Consider the following 23,490-nt stretch of genomic DNA (forward strand, 5'->3'; position numbering starts at 1 on the left):
TTTGTACTTCTACCTTCTCTATGCATCAAACCATGGTCTAAAATTAGATTCTCCATGACTTGGACCAGTTTCTCTGTGTGTCTGGTGCTTTTTATCATCTTCACTCAAATGCATAGGGCCATAAGGATACATTTTATATGTCACATTATGCTCCTGCAGGCTAACACTGTAGCCCATGAGATTAAAAAGGAATAGCATAGAGATCAGTTAACTTAACATGCAAGCACACCTATGATCATCCAGTTGTCCACCTTCATCACCCATACTTTATATAATGGCTCATTGTAACTATTCTTCTCCATTAAAATTTTTTTAAAAATGTATAGGGTGGCCCTTGGAAAACAGTACAATGATAACTGGCAATAATATAGATTATGGATTGGGACCAGCTATGTAACCCAACTGGAACACAAAAGTGTACAGTTTCGTTTGCCATGAGTAAGGTTGTGAGAGGAAAGTGTTCGACAACTTTTGTGTGCCAGACTTCAAGGAAGAGACATTCTCAACGCAACTAAGATCCAAGATGGAGGCTACGGCCCATACCATGATGGCCAATATAAGGCAGTTCTTTCGAAATTTCCCCAAGATTTGGGGATACCCTGTGGCCAGACATGGTATGATTCAGAAACTCATGATGTATTGCTTGATGTATTCGGGACAGATATGGATTGTGGTGTACCAGTAATTGGAATTTGTGTAAATCATACAGCCATATTTAATATGTAGCCATGTAAAGTCTGAATATTGCCTTTTTCTTTTGTGCTATTTGCCAAGGACTACCCTGTATATTAACGATAACTGTCATCGAGTTCAACTAAGAAATTGTAACTCACTGCAGTGTAAAATATAACACTAAAACTGGTAATGAATAGGTAATAATTTCTATGTAAGTTCATGTATCTTGGTCACTCACAGAGAGAGGGTGTTACGCGTATATATGCATTAATGATTAAAAGTGAGATGCAAAATTGTAAGTTCCATTTTTTCTTGCAAGTATGTAAATTGTGAGCTGTAATGAGGTCTGATATGCACCAACCCAGGTCAGCATGAGCTGGTCCTCATGGTGGAGGGCTACTACACTGAATATTTTTACCTTCAATTCCAGGAATGAACTGAATGTGCGATCAGCTCATGGTACTTTTGTTGTGTGGCTGCAAAATGATGCTGGTTTCCAGCGATGGGGGCCCACTGAAGATCGCGTGGAAGCTCTTCTCGAGGCATTCAGACCAGGGCGCGAAAGGGAAAGAGACCGGCAAGAACTTCTGTCTCCTCAAAGACGTAACAGTTCTGTGGAAACCCCTGGAACCCCGAGTGTCCCAACGCCTCCTGAGAAACCTCTCACGCCTGATGCAAAATGACTTCTAACACCTTCCGTAAATTAGCACACTCAAGATGCTTTGCGATGTGATAGAGCATCAGCACTGGCTCGCCGTTTAAGTTTGTTGAATCTCATATATATTTTTTTTAATAGTTTCCCATTCTAAGAGTGTAAGAACATGGGAATTTTAGAATAAATATTAAACATGACAATGAAAATTTTTTTAAAAAGTGAACTATTTTGGGTACTAAATTCCCAATTCTGTATATAATGCCAGTACTTACTTGCATGTGTTTATGAAGCTAATTTCATTTTATTTCAAAGAAAAATGACACATTTTAATTTCATTTTATATATATATATATGTTGAAGATGATGCCATCAAACAGTGTAATTTTTATGAAATGTCATGTTCTGAACATTGCACATTTCTGTTTGTACCTGACTGATAAATGTACAGAAAAATTTTAATGTGAAAATGACAGTTAATATATTCTCTCGGTTTTTAGAGGGAAAACTTGTACAGTAGAATTAAAATGACCAACCCACTCAATTGCAATTTTGTATGCTAGTCGTCTGCACTGTTTTTAAGGTAACTTTGATTTACAAAGTACATTATGTAATGTATGAGGTGTATTTGTACATATGTGTGAGGGATTCAAGTGAATTTGAATGAAAGCTTCAAATAGTTTTTAAACTGTCTAAAGCATCTGAACAACTTGTTACATTTCTTTTGTTTACTTGGAATATTTTATCCATAGGTAATAAGTTTGGATGTAAGTAAAATTTTGTCAATATCTGAAATGTTTTAGGAACTCACCTTTAACTGATATATGTTTGTTTTCGTGCATGAATGTCACGCAAGTTTATTAGAGTGCTGCACGCTGAAATGGATTTTAATATTTGCAAATTCCACTAGAATAACAGAATTGAAGATTTTATCACATGACAAATGTTACCAAACTAAGTAAAATGCAATTACTGTATTTGAAGGATAACAATAGAAAGATAAATTGTTCTGGTTAGCTATACAGTGCATCTTACTGCTCATTTTCAGCTTCTAAAGTAGGCACAAAAAGGTTCAGTCAGTTCTTTAAATGAGTACAAACTTCATACACGTTCTTTACATACAGAACTATACACAATCAAGGAAATCCTATTTTTCAATACAATCTTTGTGAGTCCAAAGTATTACATGCATTGCAAATAAGGAAAAATGGATTCATAATGTTCATTTCCTTGCAGTGAAATTATATGTTTCACAGACAGTAATTAAGTATAATTAGGGGTGTGCAGGATCTAAAAATGTCAATACTGGAATCAAGGAAAAAAATTCCCATCTCGATCCTGACTTTAGTAAATCCTGTGTGGCTGTGTGTTAAAAGTGCTTAATTCAGACTCTTAAGTGTCGGAGATTTCTTTGAAGTGTTAGTTTTCATTTCATAAATGGAAAAAACAAACGCTCAACAGGAAATGGTTTCTAGAAATCAAGATTTACATAGTGTTTCTGAAATTTTGAATATTTCTTATAAATTACAAACACTTAACATCCAAATTTCTGTTCCACAAACTCCTAAGTATTATATTCATGTTGGTTGTGAAGATATAACTTGTTTCGGTATTCTTATTCATTTATTACTTCTTGTGATAGCTAAACCAGTTTACAAACTGCGATATATATATGTACTCTGAATTACTTCACTGTCCTTATCTCTTTCTTTCATCCACACATTTCCAAAAAAACAACTTTCTGTGAGTTTCTGTGGAGAAAATATCCAACTAAATAAGTAGAATAATGGAACTAGCATGGGGCAATGTCTTTCTTTATATAACTTTCCAATAAAAGGCCATGCATTTTAAAGAAGCTTAGAGTGCAGCAGATTAAAATTTATTTATAAATTTTTGTGGTGTATTTTTTTAGAATGCATGTGATTTATTTTAATGAGAGCAAGAGTAAGCATAAACATCTTGTGTAAAAACACCAAATGGTATAGAAATAGCTTCATATTTCATTTATCAGTTTTATATCATAAGATGTACTATCTTAATTACATATTTTGTTCTTTTAGACTCAGATAAAATGAAAATAAATATGTGACAGAGTTTATATATGTGTTATATAATTTAAAACTATACAGAGTACAAATCAAAGATTTTACATATGTGGATTTCATTTAGGCCTATTTAATAGATTTCATTATCTAAGAAAATCTATATAGAGTGGTAGCTGTAAAACTTCTATGGGCATAAGATTTTCTATGTTTTATGCTTTGCAGTATATTCTCTAGTAACTTCGAATTATATTTTTATCCTAAAATAGTATCCATTTGGTAGCTTTCCAGGTTATTTTAAGTGCACATAGATTGTTTATCTCATGTAATAAAGTTTATATATGTATATTCAAAACTGCAGATTTGTAATGTACATAGTCAACAAAAATACACAAGAAAGAATATATATATATATTTTTGTTCAAAATCTATGAGAAGTGTATCCATAACTAGGATACATATTGAATTAATACACTTTAAAATAATGGTCTTTTTGTCAGTGTAAGAATTTAATGAATTGTTGATTATAATTGGCAAACACAACAAAAAGCAAACATATTGTTGACCACAATGTGTTCAATAGATATAAACCAGGTTTATTGTTGAATATTAAAATTTCAAAAAGAAAATCTGCTTTACTATCAGTTTTTGTGTACAATGCTCTAAAATTAATGTTCATTTTGAGGATAATGTTTATTTCATTTCTGTTCTTTGTGTTTCATATATATACTTGATATCTTACCACATTTCTGTGTTCAATGCTTTTAGTGGCTGAAACTCTCCTTATTAAGTGTAAAACTAACTTATTTTATGTTTACCAAGTAGTTCAGTGTGTTTTTTTCTTACATAAATATGTCAACTGGAATTGGTTATATTTTATATGTTGGTATTTTACTTTCTTGATGTTGATTTTAGAATGTTTTGAAATAAAACAGACTATTATATTGTACAATAAATATTTTTTATGTATTATTTGTTGAAGTTGGAATCGTTTACTTTCATAAGTGAAAAAATACGTATTCATCTACAGGGAATGGACAAAAATATAGAAACACCTGCAAAGAAAAGCTGGAATGCTGTAGCTAATAAGGTGCAGGACTGCCTTTAGCTTCCAAAATGGCCTGCAGTCTCCGAGGAATGGACAAATACAAGTCCTGGATGGGGATAATGGGATCTTGCACCATTCTTCAAGCAAAATATGGTCACAATCCTTCTCAGTGTCCGTCTGTCTCCATCACGCAGTGTACATTTTTGTCCATGCAGGTGTTTATCTGATGAGGTCTTTCCGGACACACTATTATGTCATCATGATCTTGGATAGTCCCTCTCGATACGCCGAATAACATGGCTACTTTGGTAACCGAGGCCCCTGCAAGGCAGGCACCAACAATTTGCCCCCTTTGATACACTGTTGTCAGCTCCGACATGATTCAGTATCAACTACACTGCACGCTATCTACAGTGCAACTGTAGACTCCTACCAGTCCAACAGGGTCCTATCTCATGGCGCAAAACAAAGAATGTCGCACCGTGTCCGATTTGAAGTGGAAAAATTTCATCGATATCACCCGTTCCGATGTGATGGTGTTTCCATATTTTTGTCCATCCCCTGTAGTTCCCAGTGTAAATTTTACAATTGTTCATTTTGTTACCCATTTATAGGCTTGTAGTACATTAATATACTGAAGCTACTTCCTCTTAAGTTTTTTTCATTATTTGTTAAAAAAAAATATCTTGTTTCTATGGAATGTGGACCATTTTTGGTGAGTGGGTATGGATCTTAATAGATCTGTATGAAAGTTTTTATGAAAACTTCTGCAAAGCTTTTGAATTACATATGTTGTTCAATAAGTTTTGCCTCCTGGACTATAACTTTTTTATTGAGTGAGAGAAGTTTATGATTTTACGTTCAAATGAAAGTTTGGAATATACTCTTTAAAAGGGTAACATCACTTTTCGATGTAGTCCCCACCAGCATCTATAGCCTTCTGCCATGGGTGCACTAGTTTCTGCATACCACCAGAGAAAGTGAGGTTGACTGACGTTTGTCAGCTGACGAGGGACCCACATGAAACACACTTTTTTGAACCCAAGTTCGTCATCGACCATGTGATACACTGTTTCAAGCTCTCAAGTGAATGCAGAGAGTTCACTGAGGAGCTTTTCTATCAAAGTTTGCACCCATCTCCTGACCATACTAACGTCAATGCATGCTTCCCAAATACGACATGTGGCAGAGTTGTTAGCACATCATGCTAAGATGCCAGGGGTCCCAGGTTCGAATCCTGGTCTGGGCATGGATGTTTGCGAGTGTCCTTTCATCTATTTTATCATATCATCACTCATCCCCATCTTCGCAAATTAGCCAAAAGTGGCACAAAAAGTAAAGTAAAATAAAGCAAATCAATCAAACATATGAGACATGCATCCTACGGTCGATTTCGATAGGTGGAACATCTTCCGCAGTGGGAAATTCAATCACAGCATGCTTCTTGAACCACATCAAACATCTTTCAAGTTACTGCTTCGACGTCAGTGGCACTAGCTCAAACAGAAAACATCCTCTGAGAGCAGACATTCTAAATTTTTATTTAAATGTAAAATCATAAACTTCCCTTACTCAATAAAAAAGTTATAGGGCAGGAGGCAGAACAACGCTAGTAAAATCAATTTTGTCCAACTTATTGGAGTTTTCAAATATTGAATTTTTACAAAAGACACACAATTTTCAAATATGTGTATCTCTGGAACAAATAATGCTAAAAAGATTTTTGAAATCTCATTCTGTAGACAAGTGTCAGTAATACATGTTTGGATTTTTTGATTAAGTATTCAAGTTGAATAACATAAAAGAAGAAGAAATATGGTTTTGTTCTCAGTTTTGGATATTTTGATCTTCTTTATTCTCTCTTTAACCTGTTAAATTTGCTGGTGGTGGTGCTTTTCCACACATTAGAAAAGGTAATTGGCAAATTGCATGTAGCACTTTCTCATTTGGTCCGTGCCTCATATTACATGCACAAATGCTGTGCAAATAACCTGCACGTGAATACCAACCCTACATCCTTTGTGTGTAAGGGGTGATCGTAGTACTGTTACTTGTAGGGATGTTTTGTCATGTGCTGAGTTCCCCTTTACAGCATCAGCTTATAAATATGTAACAAGATTTTATTTACGTTGAAGGGCTGGTCCGCATATAATATCCCAACTATTGACGCACCCTGAAATTTTAAAATTCAAATTCAAACCGACCACATCCCTTCACTTGTCTAATACCTTATTATTGGAATTAGAATTTCTTTATTTGTGGGTGAAGTTCAGTTTGGGGCTGCTCTATCACAAAACCTGCAAAGCTTGTACAAGCAAACAAAAACTACAATAGCAACATGAAAGTTGCAACATTCAGTTAAGTATATCCCTACTAAATTCTTCATTAAGTAGCACTAAATGACACAGTAATACAGCATGTCTGAAAAGTAACTGTGCAGTGGAAATGTTGAAGTGAATTTGAAGTTGTACTTATGGCAGTGCAGTTTTCTCTACAGGAGATGCTGGAAATGTTATCTGACTTGGACATGTCTGCACACGATGCTGCATATTGTTAAACACTTTATGGAGGCTTGCTGGAGTTATCTGTCCATTGTGCTGGGTGTGTCAGTGTGTGAGGATTGTTTTTGTATACCTGTCCCTTGAGTGAGCCCCACAAAAAAATCTTGGGGAGTGAGGTCTGGAGACCTAGCAGGCCAGAGTCGACGGGAGATTATGCGATCACCAAAAAATTATTCCAAAAAATGGAGTGATGCCCCAGCCGTGTGTGCAGTAGCCCCATCTTGTTGGAACCAATCCTCAGTAATGCCATGTGGGACTCGCATCATCGTACTAGTCTCTAACTCTCTCAGTGCAATGTCTTTTCCAATTTATCACTTTTTCACACGTTCTTTTATTTTTATTTTCTCACTGCACTGCAGTTACTTTTCAGACTCGCTGTATCTTCTGAGTCATAAGATGATAATATTAAAGTAAAATCTGTGGTTAAGATCAGTTTAGTGTTTTATGTTTTACAAGGAATTTCTATGTGTCTGGCAATGAACATTGCAGGAAGTCTATTCACCCTAGTAGGAAGCACCATGATGCCAACCTCGTGCTGTATATTGTATGCATGTTCTACCCTGAAATTAGACTTCCTGCATGAACTAGAAAGGATCTTATTGGGCCAGATGAGTCCCTTGCAAAGGTGCCTCACTGTATGCAAAGATCGAGAACCAGGCTGGGGTGGAAATTTGTGGTAACTATCATAAAACATAAAAATTTCAGTTTTCTTATGTTAAACATTGTTTATTAAAATTATAGCTAATAAAATCCACAATAGACAACAGCCTCCGGTCCTCTTAGGATGCTTCGCCACTGCTTGTAAGTACAAAAACTCGTACATTTTTCAATTTTATTGTTCTGACTTTAAAAAAAGATGCCACACATTTGAAATTAATTTTGTAAACCAGAAAGCGAATTAAATTTTGTATTCATAAACAGTAACAAAATGGCAAATTTGTCCCTTGGTTATTGAAATAATGGGCCAGTAAACTTATTAGCAACTTTAACGATATACCTTTTGTAGGACAATAGTGATAAAGTACTGATTATGTGTATTTTTCTTATTTTGAATTAAGAGAAGTTCAAGGAGATTGGCTGGGACCCAAATATTTGATCACGAGATCGTGAATTGAACACCCAGCATGCATGGCTACCAATAATATTTCCCCATCCCCAGTTTTAATGCTACATGGAAGTACGAATAGGGAAAATAATGCATTTTGTAACTTGGTGATGAAAACATATTTTGAATCCATTTGTATTTCACCGAATGATTAATAAGTAAGATTCAAAATTTAGCACTTAATATCCATGACCTCTGGCATTGTAGCACGATGAGATAACCACTCCACCATGGTGGCCTGCTGAATTGAATAGGAAAATACACAATGAACCAGGGATACCACTGCACAGGACTTCATGCTTCCAAAACACGTATAATATTTTTTTTCATTCATTTCTTGTGCAGTCATAATCACATTCAAATAGAAGGATGAAAAGAAAACAATGTACATTATGGATATATTTCCATTGGTAGTGAGCATATGTACTACAGAAAGTCTGAGGACTACAAAATATGGCAGCAATAATTTCAGATTGTTCTTATGGAGAACTGTATGTGTGAATTAGCATATTATTTCCACTCTTCTAGAAGCTTTACCATGCCCCTAGAATGGAAATTTTGGATAAACAAACGCCACTTCCTCCCAGGTAGAACTAGGTAGGATGAGATATAAATTTATTCAAAAATTCCATCCCATTCTTGTGCTAGTATGTGTAGATGATGGGATAAATGGTCAGAATTACCATAAATAATTTTATTGTGAAAGCAAATTATGAAGTGTCCTGAAAATTTTGAGAAATCATTATCACTCAAGTGGTTGTAAAAACTTTTAGATGTGTATGCGTAGAATTTTGGGAGAAATGAAATATTTTCACTTTTCCAAACAGGGACCTAGTTCAAACAAACCCTTGCTGTTACTAATGGCACCATGCATATACATGAGCATATAGTGAAAGTAATTGGTGATGCACTAAGAAAACATCAAAAAGCATCATCAGACAAGCTCTTGAATGAAATCCGTGTGGCAAAAAGAGAAGGAAGAGGCCATGTATGAAGTGATAGCAGCGTCATGGTTCATAATAGAACAAATGTAAGAATCCCTGGTAGAAGCCTGGTTTCATAGATAGGTAAGTAATATCAGACTTTAAGAAAATGAAGAGTTTAGTTACAAAATTATTACAAGTATTTTATAATTTGAGGGTTCTAATGTGAGCTAAAGAATGTACACATGAATCTGCAGCACATTAAACAAATATTGTAGTAACAAGTGTTGCTGAAGTCTGTTTCAATTTTCTTTGCTTGTTTTAATAATAATAAAATCGCCTTGATTGGAGCGGGCGTGTTTCGGCCGTTCTTACAACAGACCCTTGTCTGGGAGATTAATACAATGGAATAAAGAGTATACATTGAGAAAAAAATAAAAACATGAAAAGGATTACATATCAATACAAATAAGAACAATTAAATATATAGGTATATACGCATATATGTATAGATAATGAAAAAGAAAAACAAATTTACCTATAAATTGTTAAACATAGGTATCTAATGTTTGTTGCTTTTGTTTTAGTACATATACATACAGGGTTAGTCAAAAGTATCGGGACAGGCCAGTAATAACGAGACCCGTGGACAGAGGAAAATCACATGTTGCAAGTGGGTATTGGTGCGGAAACTGCATTGAATGGAATGGCAGCCAACTTGGATTCCGCCATATTGGATGTCACACAATATTTTCAAATGGAAAGGGCTATGTATGACACATCAATTTAGGCTAGAATCGTCCCACAAATGACAATCCGAACTAATTTTGGACCTATCGCCATTCGTGGAAGAGATAGGGTGTGCTACGTTAGACTGCAAAACATGAGATTTGTCTGAAAGAATTGTTTACTGTATTCTTGTGGGTAACCGTACACTGCATATTACAGAGAGCGTGAACAAGAAAACATGACATTGACTTACAGAATGCCTCAAAGCAAGTGCTCACACTGCTTCCCGTCGACTGTCTGACAATACTATGTCAACCGATCGTAAAAACTGCAAAGTGCACGTTGTAGCATATCCCGAGAAAGTCCTCTTGTTTCGTCCACAATCCGATTCCGTAGATCATTCAGGGAGTGTGGTTTGGTGCGATACACTTTGTCCACTTTTTCCTCCGTCCACGGATCTCGTTATTACTGGCCTGTCCCGATACTTTTGACTAACCCTGTATATATTCAGTAATCTGGAACTATGAAAAATATAATAATAATAATGAAGTCAAATAAAATAATGAAATTATAAGATTTATATGTAAATAAAATGTTACAGTGAGTATTTTTATGAATGAAAAGTTGCTCGTGATTAAGTATTTCGCTGCCTTGCCAGTAGATACTGTTTGAGATTATTTTTAAATAGCTTATGGCTGTTGATGGATGTTAGGGAGGTTGGGAGGGAATTCCATTCTTTAGTGGCAGTTACGGTAAATGATTTTCCGTAGGTGGTTGTATTATGTACTGGGACTGACAATATTTTTTTTTTCGTCGTGTTACATGTTCATGTCTGCTCGAATTTGTGTTCAGTTTTTCAAAGAGAGATGCAGGCTGTTTGTTGCCTAGTGCTTTATGTGTTAAAGTTAATAATTGGTATTTCGCGAGATTCTTGGTGTTAAGCCAATTCAAATTGAATAAGTATTTCGAAATGTGGTCCCTTTTTTTCAGCTTGTAAATGAATGTTATGCATGCATTTTGTAGCTTTTGTAGCTTATTAGTTATGGAGCTGCTTGCATTGTAAGCAACCGTGGCTCCGTAACCGTGTCCCATAAGTCTGTAAAATAACTGGTTTCACCAGATTCATGAGCCCAGTTATTTTCGTTGAATGCATTCGTTTCGTTAAGACTTTCGGAACGCACCCCTTGTGTATGTATATCTGAGTATCATCAGCATATTGGTGATACTGCGCATGCGAGAGGCTCTTATGTAAGTCCATTACGTAAATGGAGAAAAGGAGAGGTCCAAGAATGCTTCTTTGGGGAACTCCATTTCGAATGTTTAACCACCCAGAGGAATAGTTATTTTAGCCTCTGATTTGTACATGCTGCTTCCTACCAGAAAGGTACGATGCAAACCAATCATGGGTTATGCTGTTAACCCCAATGCTGTGTAATTTAGCGAGTAGAATGATTTTGTATGTACTAAGGGTGGAGTCATGTTTGTGAAGACAAATAACACTGTCATTGTAAAGCACAATGACCCATTTAATGACATGAAAGTAATTGTGAAATAAAGTCAATTCGATTAATGTGTCAAATTTGATTCTGTTTTTAGTTTTCTAAAATTAACTGTCACCATTAGGAATATTATGTTGGTTTTTCAGGCAAAGTTCTTGATAGAGATTGTGTGATATGCATCAAGATATCTTCTATGGCTGTACAGTGAAATATTTGATTATATTCCATAATTGTTATTTGTTCTATAGCCTTATCAACTAAACAATCTAAATATTCATGTTCCTAGCAGCAATATAGAACAATAGTTATGCATTTCCACTCTTCTCATATTTGTTTAATACATAGTCCAGTTAGATGCATTGCAGTATTAGTTGGAATTTTTCCATTCCTATTTAAAGCCAATAGTAATAGAATTATATATAATTCTAAGTATATCTTTCTCCATGTCTTAATCATACTGGCATTCCTGCTAGCATGCCTCATTATCCTATTTATTGTTCACTCCAATTACTTACAACAAGAGGTAGCCCAACTAATGAGTTCCTCATGGAACATGCTGGCATATTTTATTATTATTACAATATCTATTGTCGCCTCAATATTATTTAGTGCTCATTGCAGTTTTAAAAGTGAAACTTTACATGCTGTTCTCCAGAACTTTCTTCTGCTAGAGAATGAATTAGTACTGCAACAGAAATTTTGCAGAAATTTTCAAATATTGGCATGGGTGAAACTGATTTTCATGTTGTTTACTTTTGGGACTATATTAACCATTTTTGGTGCAATGCAAATATGTACAAACAGTCCATATACTTTAATTGCATTTGTTCTGTTATTTCCCTCATTCATTTGCTCTGCAGCGAAAGCTTTATACACAGATTTCACATATATTTTACATCAAAAGTACAGACTTATCAACCAGGAAATCATCAAGAAAACTGGGATCCTACAAAAGCAATCAAGAAAGACTTGTAGGTTAGGTTTTCCCCTTAATCATCAAATTGTCAATCTTGCAGAAAATCGTAATTTTGATTGTTCAGAACAACTTGGAAGACTTCACTCAGCATATAATGTTCTCTCTGATATTGTTGATGGGTTGAATTCTATCTTTGGTCTACCTCTTCTGTGTGACATGCTGTCAATATTTCTCTCTCTTACTTTAAGTTTGTATTTCTTAATAAATATTTTTTCTGGCGGTATAAATTCTTACATATCAACAAGAGTGCCGACTTTCCAAAATTTCTGTGGGTGCATATCAATGGCGGTTAGATCTGTAATTATCAAGTATTGTATACTTTAAACAAGTTACATGCACAATGATTCCAAGAGGCAATGATATTATCAACACGTTACTAACAGAAAATACCACATTCATACAAATTAAAATGAAAAAAATCTTCATAAATGCAAATAATTTTAATTATATTGCAGAAAGAACTATGCAAGGATTTTGTTGTGAACAGAAACTACAAAATGACTAACTTTATGTACAAATAATAATAATAATCATGGCATGTTAACTTTCAATACAAAACACATTCCTTCTTACGTCATTTGCACTGATGAATTTGTTTGCAATTTTGGTAATGTCAATATACTTCCATTGTTATTGTGGAGACTGCCTTTGACTTGGCCAGAGACAGGCAACGAAGGGGGAATGTGTTGCTTGATTACTTTTGCACAAACACATTTGAAACAATTATGTTTTAGACGTTAGAAATTTTAACTTCCATCTCAATGTTTTAATTGCTTATTATTTTTTGATAATGGCAAGTGAGAAATATTTATTTTATTTTGTTTTTATCAAACTAAAAATCTTGTGGGTGCGGCGCACCCACAAGATTATTTATGTGGGTGCTCGAGCCCCGGAACACAAACGTAGTCGGCGTGCATGCATATCAACAAGATATACTGTTATTTCTTCAATGTATACTGTTTTCCATTGTTTGAGACTTGTAATGGTGATAACATGGTGCAACAAGACTTCAACACAGGTAAATATGTATGTGCAAGTAAGCATATGTGTGTGTGTGAGAGAGAGATATAGAGAGAGGGGAGAGAAATTTCAAATTTAGTTACAACAGTTATTGTTACATCTATTTTCAATCAAATACTACTGTTTGCAACAACCCAAGTTATGTCATAGCAAAATACTTCTTAGTTCTCTGTTTAATTTACGTACATGTTCGTTTGACCCAATGTTATTCATTCATTGTATAACATGGCCATGTATGGTCATAAAAGATATCTAGTGTTATCACACATTTAGGTATGATAATTTTCTGTGCAAGGTTGGCAACTCCGAAAAAATAAGTGGGTTGGTAATAATGGGAAAAGATAGAGATTATTTTCTTTCTGTTGGGTTATCAAAAAAAATATGAAAGATGACATTAATGTAAGTTTAAGTTTGGGTTTTTCCAAGACTTATTGGTAAGTAATCTTGTGATTATTTTCTAATCTGCTGCAAATAGCAGTTGGAATCTAATTGAAGGATTCAACTTTGCAAGGCATGTGCATTGTAAGATTCTTAGTGGAAGTGTCTTTTAAATGTGTTGAGTCACTAGTACTAACTAGTTTCTAGTTAGGGTAAACTAACTGAGACTATTAATTATACCCAGCAAATCCTGGGTGTAGAAGAGTTCTCATACTCCTTGCCTGAAACGTAGCATCTTTCTCTTATTTGATAATTTGTAGCAACTCGGACAAATGCCACAACACACAGAGGTTCTATGACTACATAAATGTAAGGGGGAAAATAATCACTTATTTATCGTCATAATGTTGGCACAAGGCGTAAGCTATATTTTACTTTAAAGTATAACAGTTGGGCTGAAAAGTTCATAGGCTGACTCATAGATGGCGTTACTAGAATTAAATCCATGTGATTTTTACTTAGTACTAACCTTCAAAAGATACGTGTATAAATTTCACAGCTGCCGGATAATTAGTTCGTGAGATATAGCATTGTGAGTGAAGCAGCTTTTGTTATTGTGAAAAAATGGATAAAAAAGAATTTCGTGTGTTAATAAAGCATTGCTTTTTGGCAAAAAAGAATACTGTTGAAGCCAAGGCTTGGCTTAATAAACATTATTCGGACTCTGCACCAGGAAAATCAACCGTTGAGAAGTGGTTTGCTAAATTTAAACGAGGCGAAATGAGCATCGAAGACGATGCACGCAGTGGACGCCCCAAAGAGGCTGTTACCGACGAAAACATCAAAAAAGTCCACAAAATAATTTTAAATGATCGTAAAGTGAAGTTGATCGAGATAGCTGAGATTATTACATAGCGTTGTTGGAGCGTTTAAAGGATGAAATCACGAAAAAACGGCCCCATTTGAAGAAGAAAAAAGTGCTGTTTCATCAAGACAATGCACCGTGTCACAAATCAATGAAAACGATGGCAAAATTATATGAATTAGACTACGAATTGCTTCCCCATCCACCATATTCTCCAGATCTGGCCCCCAGTGACTTTTTCCTGTTTGCAGACCTTAAAAGAATGCTCGCTGGAAAGAAATTTAGCACTGATGAAGAGGTAATCGCCGAAACTGAGGCCTATTTTGAGGCTAAAGAGAAATCGTACTATAAAAATGGCATTGAAAAATTGTATGACCGCTATAATCGTTGTATCGCCCTCAAAGGCAACTATATTGAATAATAAAATCGAATTTTGTCAAAAAAATATTTTTTACTATGTTAGCCTACGAACTTTTCAGCCCAACTGTTAGCTTGTCTTTTATTTGAAACCAGTGCTTTCAAACTTGCCTTCTAAAAATATACTGTTAACCGAGTTATAGTATGTTTAAGCAGTAGAGAGAATATATGCCCTTTGAAGTAAGTTTTGAAGCTTTCCTTATGACAAACGACAAATACATTCTCTCAGGTTATCAATCAGATCAATTGACCTCATCGAGTTTGCAGAGTGGGTCATGCTTCCTTATGGTCCGAGTTGAGGGGATTAAAGGGAAGGGGCATGGATACTTTTGGCTGCTTGTGGTCACACTACAACATGCCAAGGGCCCTGAGTTCAAATCCCAGTCTGGGCACGGATGTTTTTTGTAAGTGTCCCTTCATCAATTTCATTGTATCATCACTTATCCTCCCTCATCTTCGCGATTATCCAAAAAGTGGCAGAAATGTAAAGTAAAATAAACCAAAATAAATCAGCCAGCCTCCGTGGCGTAGTGATTAGCACATCGTGCTACGGCACCAGGGGGATTGGGTTCGAATCCCAGCCTGGGCATGGATGTTTATAAGTGTCCATCAATTTCATCATATCATCACTCATCCCCATCTTCACAAATTAGCCAAAAAGGGGCACAAAAAGCTAAGGAAAATAAATCAAATCAATGAATCAAAATAAATCATTTTATAAATGCTACTACAAATTCTCTTCTCTCTCCTTCCTTTCGACAATAGCAGATTGTACTGTTCTGATTTTGTCTATACCTTGTTTTCTGTATAGCTGATACACTTATCTTGTGTTTTGAAAGTAATTTTATTAATCATGATATTGCTCCTGGTTTGCAATGTTCTTACATTTCATGTGCCAAAATTAATTTTCATTTTCCACTACCTTATCATTTCCACCCTTTACTTCCATTCCAAGACTTACTTCACGATTTTGAAACATTTTGTGTTACTGTGTGGGGTTGCGAACCCCCATACTTGGAGGATCAGGATTTTTTATGAAGGTTTACACACCCTATGCAGGCTGGCTTCACTATGCCTTTCTCACTGTCTCACACTGTTGTAGAAGGGCTTTTGTATCTATTTGTGGTCTTCCCAGAGACTTTTCTCCCCAAATTCTAAAAACACTGCTGATTTGGCTATGCCTTGTTTACACCTAGCAACTACATTTGGTGGTCTTTTGCAAGGTGCCGGCAGAAGGAGGATGGTGGGGGCACTTACTGCCCCCCCCCCCAAGATGTCTGGGAAAAATTCATATGATTCTAATGGTGAAATTGTAGCATGAAAAACAGCAGATTCTGTGCACCGTGAAAAAGTACAAAAAGACAATGAATTGTTCATCTGATGTTTATGGAAAAGAAGCAAGTCGAATCCAGTTTCTATTAAAATAGTGGACTCAAGTCTGAACCTGGCAAACAGAGCCAAGGTATTTTCAACTATACTTAAATTTTATGATTTTTAATAATAATAAAAGGTAAAATATCAATTTTTATGACTGAAGGGCAAGATGGATGGAAGGATGCCTATGGAAAGTATCCTAGTTGGGGGTACATGAATTTTCTTAACTGGCAGATAGCATACCCCTCATGCCTCCCACTTTCACCACTGTTGCCCCCCCCCCCTCCTGAGGAAAAAAATTTGTGGGTGCCATTGACCGTTTTTTTCTGCAATCTATGACTAAAATTTCAAAAATTCCAAGCATTGAACATTTATTCATACTGGCACTGTTTTGAATGTTTCTGGGTCATCCTTAGAACACACTGCAGCTAGAAGAAAATGAAAATCTATTTTCTTGGCTGAAATTATTTATTACATCTACTGTGGTACTAACAATTTACAGTTCATTTTTTTTTATTATTTCTTCAGCAAGTTTGAACAATAGACAAGAATTAATTTTATTAATAAATTAGAAACCCATTAAAGTGTCAATAGGAAATTTCCAGAATTAATCAAACAAACTGAAAATACAATTATGGTTGTGTTTGTCAGAACTTATTACTTAGGGAGTGTCATGCTGTTTCTAGATCTAAAATATTATTTAATCGGTTTTCAGTTTTAACCTTGAATTGAATATAACCTCACAATGCAAGAAAATATAATTTAATTGCTTTTATTGAAGATAGTGTGTTCTATCATTTTAAGACACTGGCTGATATAAGACTAATATACTTTTCTTATTCTTATTAACTTATAAGGTGAAATTTGGCAGATTATGCATCTTCAGCATTCTCACTTTTGCTTGATCCACAGTCCAGCGAGACATATTGCCACACTATTGGGAATTTTTCCTTTTGTATGTAAGGCAAGAGGCAGTTCAAAAACCCTTCGTGCATCAAAGTATTTGTTGTTGTACAGCTTGCTGTTGCTTGTAACTTTGCTTTTCTGTACTACTCTCTTAGTTATAATACTTCCACAGCAAGTGGAAATAAAATTATATACTTTATTGGGTTCCAGATTAAATGTGTTTGCCTATTTCTTTCCTGTTATGTCCACTAGTGCAACTTCAATAATTTATATCTCCTCCACTCTTCTCAAAAGAGATATATTATCCTCTCTTGTATGGAAATATCACCAAATGGGCAAGAAAATAACAGTTGAGTCAGATATGTGCAAACAATTCTTAAAACAATCATGGCTAAAAGCATTTCTCATGTGTGTTTCGACTACATATCTCTTATGCAATTTTCTTGTTACTGTTGTTGTTTTAAAATATATGTCACGTGCTTTGCTTATAGGCACTTACATGTTACCTTTCATTGTTTGCTTAACAGGAGAATCTCTATATACAGATTTAGTTTATATTTTGGATCAAAGATATTCTTATATTAACAGAGAAATTGCTGATTTAGACAGATATCTCACAAAGCGTGCAAATAGGAAGAAAAGATTTAGATTTCTCTGCAGTCATCGAAATATGAACCTTGTAGTCAGTAAAGGGTATAAGATTAGCTTAATGGAAAGGGTGGAGGTTCTCCATGGCTTACACAATAATCTTGGTGACATTGTTGAAGTTTTAAATCACATTTATGGCTTACCTGTGCTATGTGGTATGGCATCATTATTCTCTTCCTTGTTGATAAATGTGTATTCTATTATAATTATTTTAACTAATGACTTCTACCAGTTACCCAAAACTGTAATATTACTTTGCCTGCTGTACCTTCTTTTATATGCATTAAGATTACTGATGATCACCATGTGCTGCAACAGTTGTTCAAAACAGGTAAATAGTATTTATATCCTTTTTGTTCATGTGTTTAAATTAGAGATGGGTCAATATATTTTCTCCAATTGTAGAAATATATATTTATGCAATATACATTGAATATCCATTTTAATATATACACTACCTTAGTCAATAAAGAGAACATCGGCTACAATAGTGCACCTGTACCAAAGTTCAATGAATGGAGTAACATGACAAGCTATTAAGGGTGCTTTATAATCAGCTCTCATTCTGCACCTGTGACCTTCGTGGTAACTTTATATTCTGAGTCATCTGTGGCACCTCTTATCCACCTTTCTTGTAAGACAGAGGAGGTCTTGCTGTTAGAAGTTTTTAGCTCTTTCACCCGTTCACAGTGATTTCATGAAACTATATAAAACCATGGCGCATCAGCCCGTGAGGGTCAGGATTTACCTAGTGACTGCCGACCTCACTCCCACCTGCTGAAGTGGGAGATAATCCAATGAGTTACAGTAATCCAACGAGTTACAGGGTGACGTGTGGTCAACCTGGGATTTATTATTTTGTGGTCAACCCAGTCATTGTTGTAGGTTTCCATAATCGGGTTGTACTACTCATTCATAGCTCCCCAATTTCCTCATGACAGTGGGTAGCCAACGGTCCTATATACAGGTTGAAATCTCAGGAGAAAAGTTGTTACATTTCCCCCAGGAGTCTCGAACCTGCACTCGAGACTTGAGCCAGTGCCTTTGACTGCATGGCCATGGTGCTGGACCCATAAAACTATAAACATTTCAAATAATGTCTGTGTTAATCATGCAATGTTCAAAGTTCCATACACCATTTTTCTTATCCATTTTAATCATACAATACATATTACAGAACAGTACTTCTGCAACAAACTTGGCCACTAGCACTATCTGCCTGCACCATCTACATTAGTGCAATTGCTTCTTAAGTATACGACCTCTAATAATTGTTTGGTCTGTATCTTCAATTAGTGTGTACAAAGATTAACTCCAAGTGTTGTCTAGTAGGAATTGGTTTGTTATTATCCATTTGTATCAATATATCACCTCATAAGTACATCCAAATGCTAATCATTTTTAATAAAAGACAAGAAATCTGCTGTTAACAGTACATGAAGAAAATTAATTATACATATATTTCTTGTTTTCTGGAAGATGTGGTAGTCCAGTCGGTAATGTGCCTGACTGCCACATAGAATGTTGAGGTTTGATTTCCTGGGAAGGTGGTATGTCCCTGCATAAGGCAGCTTTGGGGTTCACCCAGCCTCTGGACACCAATAGCGTATTCTCCCATGTTAACTATTAAGCTTTATGTCTTACGATAGGAGGCAAGTGATGTGTCAATACAACAATACTTATATGTAGTACAATGGTCCACAAGAGGATAAAAGTCCCAGGTTCGATACCCTGTGGAGGCCATTTGCACAGTGGTTCGGATCCCACATTAAACTGTAGGTCCAGTCCCGATTATAGCCTTACTGTGCATAAAGTGGTCTTAAAACGTAAACTCATTGGCCCAGTCAAAATATTAAACAATTTACTTTTGTGCTTTTTACAAATATCAGAAGATAGTTGTTTTTCAGGTAGCTTTGTTTTCACAGCTTCACCACTATATGGTGTCAATATTTTTTGCCTTGTTGACAAAATCATTATTTCTATTATAAATTGTTTTAACTCATGACTTGCAATTTCCCTGAAACTATTATGACATAGTGCCTGCTTTAGCTTCTGTTGTATGTATTAAGGTTTCTCATTGCAACAGCACTTCAGAAAAGTTAATCCTATTAATGTTATTATTGGTACTATATTAGATTAGGGCCTATTTTATATAATTTGTTGTGACAACTTGAATTCATGTAACAAATCTTTTTGTCAGTATCTTAAGTTATTAAAAATTTTGAAAAGTTTTAAAATAAATCAGAGAAATTAAGAAATGCCTTGTTCAATTTTTAGTGGGGATTGAATTCAGTAATGTAGTCTCTACTTTAAATTGTACTTAAAATCAGTTGCAACGATTGTTCTTAACAATATTGAAAATAATAATAATAATCATTTACTAGAATTCTGTAGAAGTTAATTTGAATGAAACTTTAAATAGAACTTCATTATCCAACATATACCCCTTGTTACATTTATTTTGTTCTTACCAATTACTAACTTTGTACAGATACTGACATCTTATATCAAAGCAACAAGATTAATCACTTATACATTGGAGCTTCACAGTAACATTTTGCACACACGCATAAACAAATATTGGCCATTCAAAGAAAAAGTGACCTTTTTGAGAGAAGAGCTTTTAATACCATGAACACACTAGTTTTATTGCAATTATGTATTAGCAATTTCTAAATGGAAAAACGAAAGCAGTGAATTCAATTATTTTTCTTTGTTTACAAAGAAAACATGGTAAAATCAATATTCCTTTTTACCTAAATTAGGTTGTAGCATCTTGAATCTACAAATATTTTAATGGAATATCTTCTCTTATGAAACGAATTTCAATATGTTCACTTTATTTTCATCCATTCATTCCAAAGACGTAAAATAACTTGTGCCAAATACTATTACGAAGGGTTAGGTTTGGTAATTCTTTCAAGTTTACTTTACAAGTAGTATGACATTAAACATGTTTCATGTTTGTATACTTCACAGTCCAGTGAGATATGTCTCTGTCATCATTGGAATTTATTATTTTGTGTGCAAACATAATGCCAATTCTACATCTATACACATATCTAAGTTTCTTCTTGCACATTGCTTTTTCGTTTTTGTTTTCTCTCTGGGTACTATGGCTACATTCTGTCATGCCAATACTGAGATTGAAATATTTGCAACCTTGGGTACTGCATGGAGCACTTATAGTTATTTCATGTCTCTGTTATTGAGAAATATAACATCGATTTTATATGTTGGCAGTTTTCTTCTGAAGCAAAAGACAATGGTGTCAATTGTTCAAAAACTTAATCAAATGGAGAAAGAACTTATATTAGACTCAAATTTTTGCATTTACTTCTTTATACAATCATTATTGAAGGTTGTGATGATACTTCTTGTATTCATACTTTTCGGTATTGACTATTGGCTCACTCATTTGAACGGAAGAATACCCTATAATGTAGTGATGTTTGTAGTTGCTCACTCCTTTTCCTTATTTGTCTGTTTAATAACTGAATGCTACTATACAGATTTTGTGTATGTTTTGTACCACATGTATTCTCGCATCAACCGTGAGATTATTGATTTGGCTGACTATCTTCAGAAACTTCAAATTCAGCACGAAAATTCTGGTTTTCAGTGTAGTCAAAGCATATCAAATCTCATAATAAATGACATGCATGAAATTTGCTTGGAAGATCGAATTAAAGTACTTCACAATTCATTCAACACCCTTACCGAAATTGTTGATCATTTAATCTCAGTTTTAGGCTTTCCTATTTTGTGTGATCTACTGTCAATTTTTATCTCTGTAGTGTCAAACTTTTATTTTGCAGTAAGTATCATAGTAGAAATTCAAACTCACATACTGACTGCTCCAATACATCTTCTGACATTTTCCATGCTGTATTTTCTTTTGTATATGTTAAGACTTGTACTTGTGACTACATACAGCGGCACTGTCTCACAACAGGTAAGTGTTAATATGCAAGTAATTTTAATAGCAATACATGTGCCACAAAGGCATATTTATTTTAAAGCTGGTCAGGTTCTTCTACAGTATTCTCTCCTTGGAAGGTGCTTTTTTATATATTACGACGATTGTGCCATAATTTCGATTTTTGAGGATAATTCATAATTTTGTTGATATAATTAATGTGTAAAACAAACAAACAAAAACACTTGAACTGTATACCCAAAGTAAAAGATCATTTTGTTTGCCGAGTTACTGCTAGATGGCAGAGAAATGCAATTTGTTATCCAATGTTTGCATTTGTAGCATGCAAAATTGCCATCATTGATTGATTGATTTGGTGTTTTAGTCCACTTTATGCACAGTAAGGCTAATCGGGACTGCACCTACAGCTTAAAGTGGGATCAGAACCACTATAAGTCTCCACCCGGTATCGAACCTGGGACCACAAAATTGCCATGAGATGTATCTTGTCTGTAATACTAGTAAAATGATAAGATTTTCACTTGCGACAAATCCAATTGTTAAATATATGTGTGTTAACGTGGATTGATACAAACAGACACTATCATTGTACTACGTTAACTATAATAACTGATTTTATCAATCCAGTTATATCATTGATGTTACACTTACCATGTTGTAATATTACCCTTTGATTTGATTTCTATGTAGAAAAATAAAGTGTTAAATCATGGACTGTTTCTATCTATGTATAGGTATTATTACTGTAGTTACAGGTATCTTTTAAATTCTAATTATTTCATATAAACAATTCAAGCCAAAAGATAATAATTGTAAATTAATTTTTGTAAGACATTTATGACCCTCAGTGATCCTGCCAGTAGAGCACCTGATAGCCAGAATGGGTAACAGGTTCGGTTCGTGGGGTGAGTAATCTGAGGTGGGATTTTCTCAACAATGTCCCTGAATGAAGTGGCTCTGGGGCTCACCTAGTCTTTAATGACTAGGCTCATGGTGGTAGCCCATGGAGGAGGGGAAAAACAGAGCATTATGCTGATCATACCACCTTCACTGCGACAGATCAAGACTGTTTTAGACCTTACTTTCACACTGCATATATTTCTTCAAGGCCTGATGCAATTCATATAGATTGGCTTTACCTTTATTTCTAAAATATGAATGTGGTATTATGAAACCCGATTTTAAATATGTAAAAAGATATGTTATATATACAAAATATATATTAAGTTGTTTACTGTGTATTATGTAAATACAGGGTGCAACAATGAATCAGCCGATTGTGCAATGCTGGATATAGCTAGCACGTGACTACCGCCATCTTGCAGAACCTGTTTTACAGTTTAATTATGATGAAGTCATAGAATGGTGCACAGCAGGCATTATCTGAAAAATTATATTACAAAAACAACAACTGGAGATATTCCTTGACCCACCAGATCACCAGATCTGTCCGCATGTGATTATTGTCTTTGGGGTAATTGAAAGAAAAAGTCTTCCAACCAACCCTCATGCACCCTCAATGAACTTAAAGATTGGATCCAGGAAGAAGAGATGGCTCAAATTCCTACCTTACTAATATAGTGTGTCTGGATCGAAATGCAGGCCATCGTAGTAATGTTTTTGTAGGACTATATCTTTATTTTCTTTTGATATTTCTTCTTCAGTAAATAAATTAGTTTATTTAACTTAATCATGTATGTTTTGAATGTATTATGCATTATTTTTTCTTTAT

The 23,490-nt window shown here is 34.8% G+C and overlaps 2 protein-coding genes across 2 annotated transcripts in view; both read left to right on the forward strand.

Moving 5' to 3' along the window:
- The window catches only part of Pcif1 (Phosphorylated CTD-interacting factor 1), a 44,922-nt gene extending 40,638 nt beyond the window's left edge, over positions 1–4,284 (forward strand). Inside the window, exon 12 of the mRNA XM_083138991.1 lies at positions 1,106–4,284. Coding sequence (XP_082995117.1) covers positions 1,106–1,358 — 253 coding nt within the window. The 3' untranslated portion in view covers positions 1,359–4,284. The remainder of the gene's footprint in view (positions 1–1,105) is intronic.
- Positions 4,285–18,078: 13,794 nt separating this feature from the next.
- LOC146001786 (uncharacterized) overlaps positions 18,079–23,490 on the forward strand; it is a 38,688-nt gene continuing 33,276 nt past the window's right edge. Inside the window, exon 1 of the mRNA XM_083139507.1 lies at positions 18,079–18,149. Within this exon, the coding sequence (XP_082995633.1) occupies positions 18,114–18,149 (36 nt within the window). The 5' untranslated portion in view covers positions 18,079–18,113. The remainder of the gene's footprint in view (positions 18,150–23,490) is intronic.

This window comes from Lepisma saccharinum, chromosome 17 (genome assembly GCF_977018435.1).
Source record: "Lepisma saccharinum chromosome 17, izLepSacc3.1, whole genome shotgun sequence".
In the NCBI taxonomy this organism is placed as follows: domain Eukaryota; kingdom Metazoa; phylum Arthropoda; class Insecta; order Zygentoma; family Lepismatidae; genus Lepisma; species Lepisma saccharinum.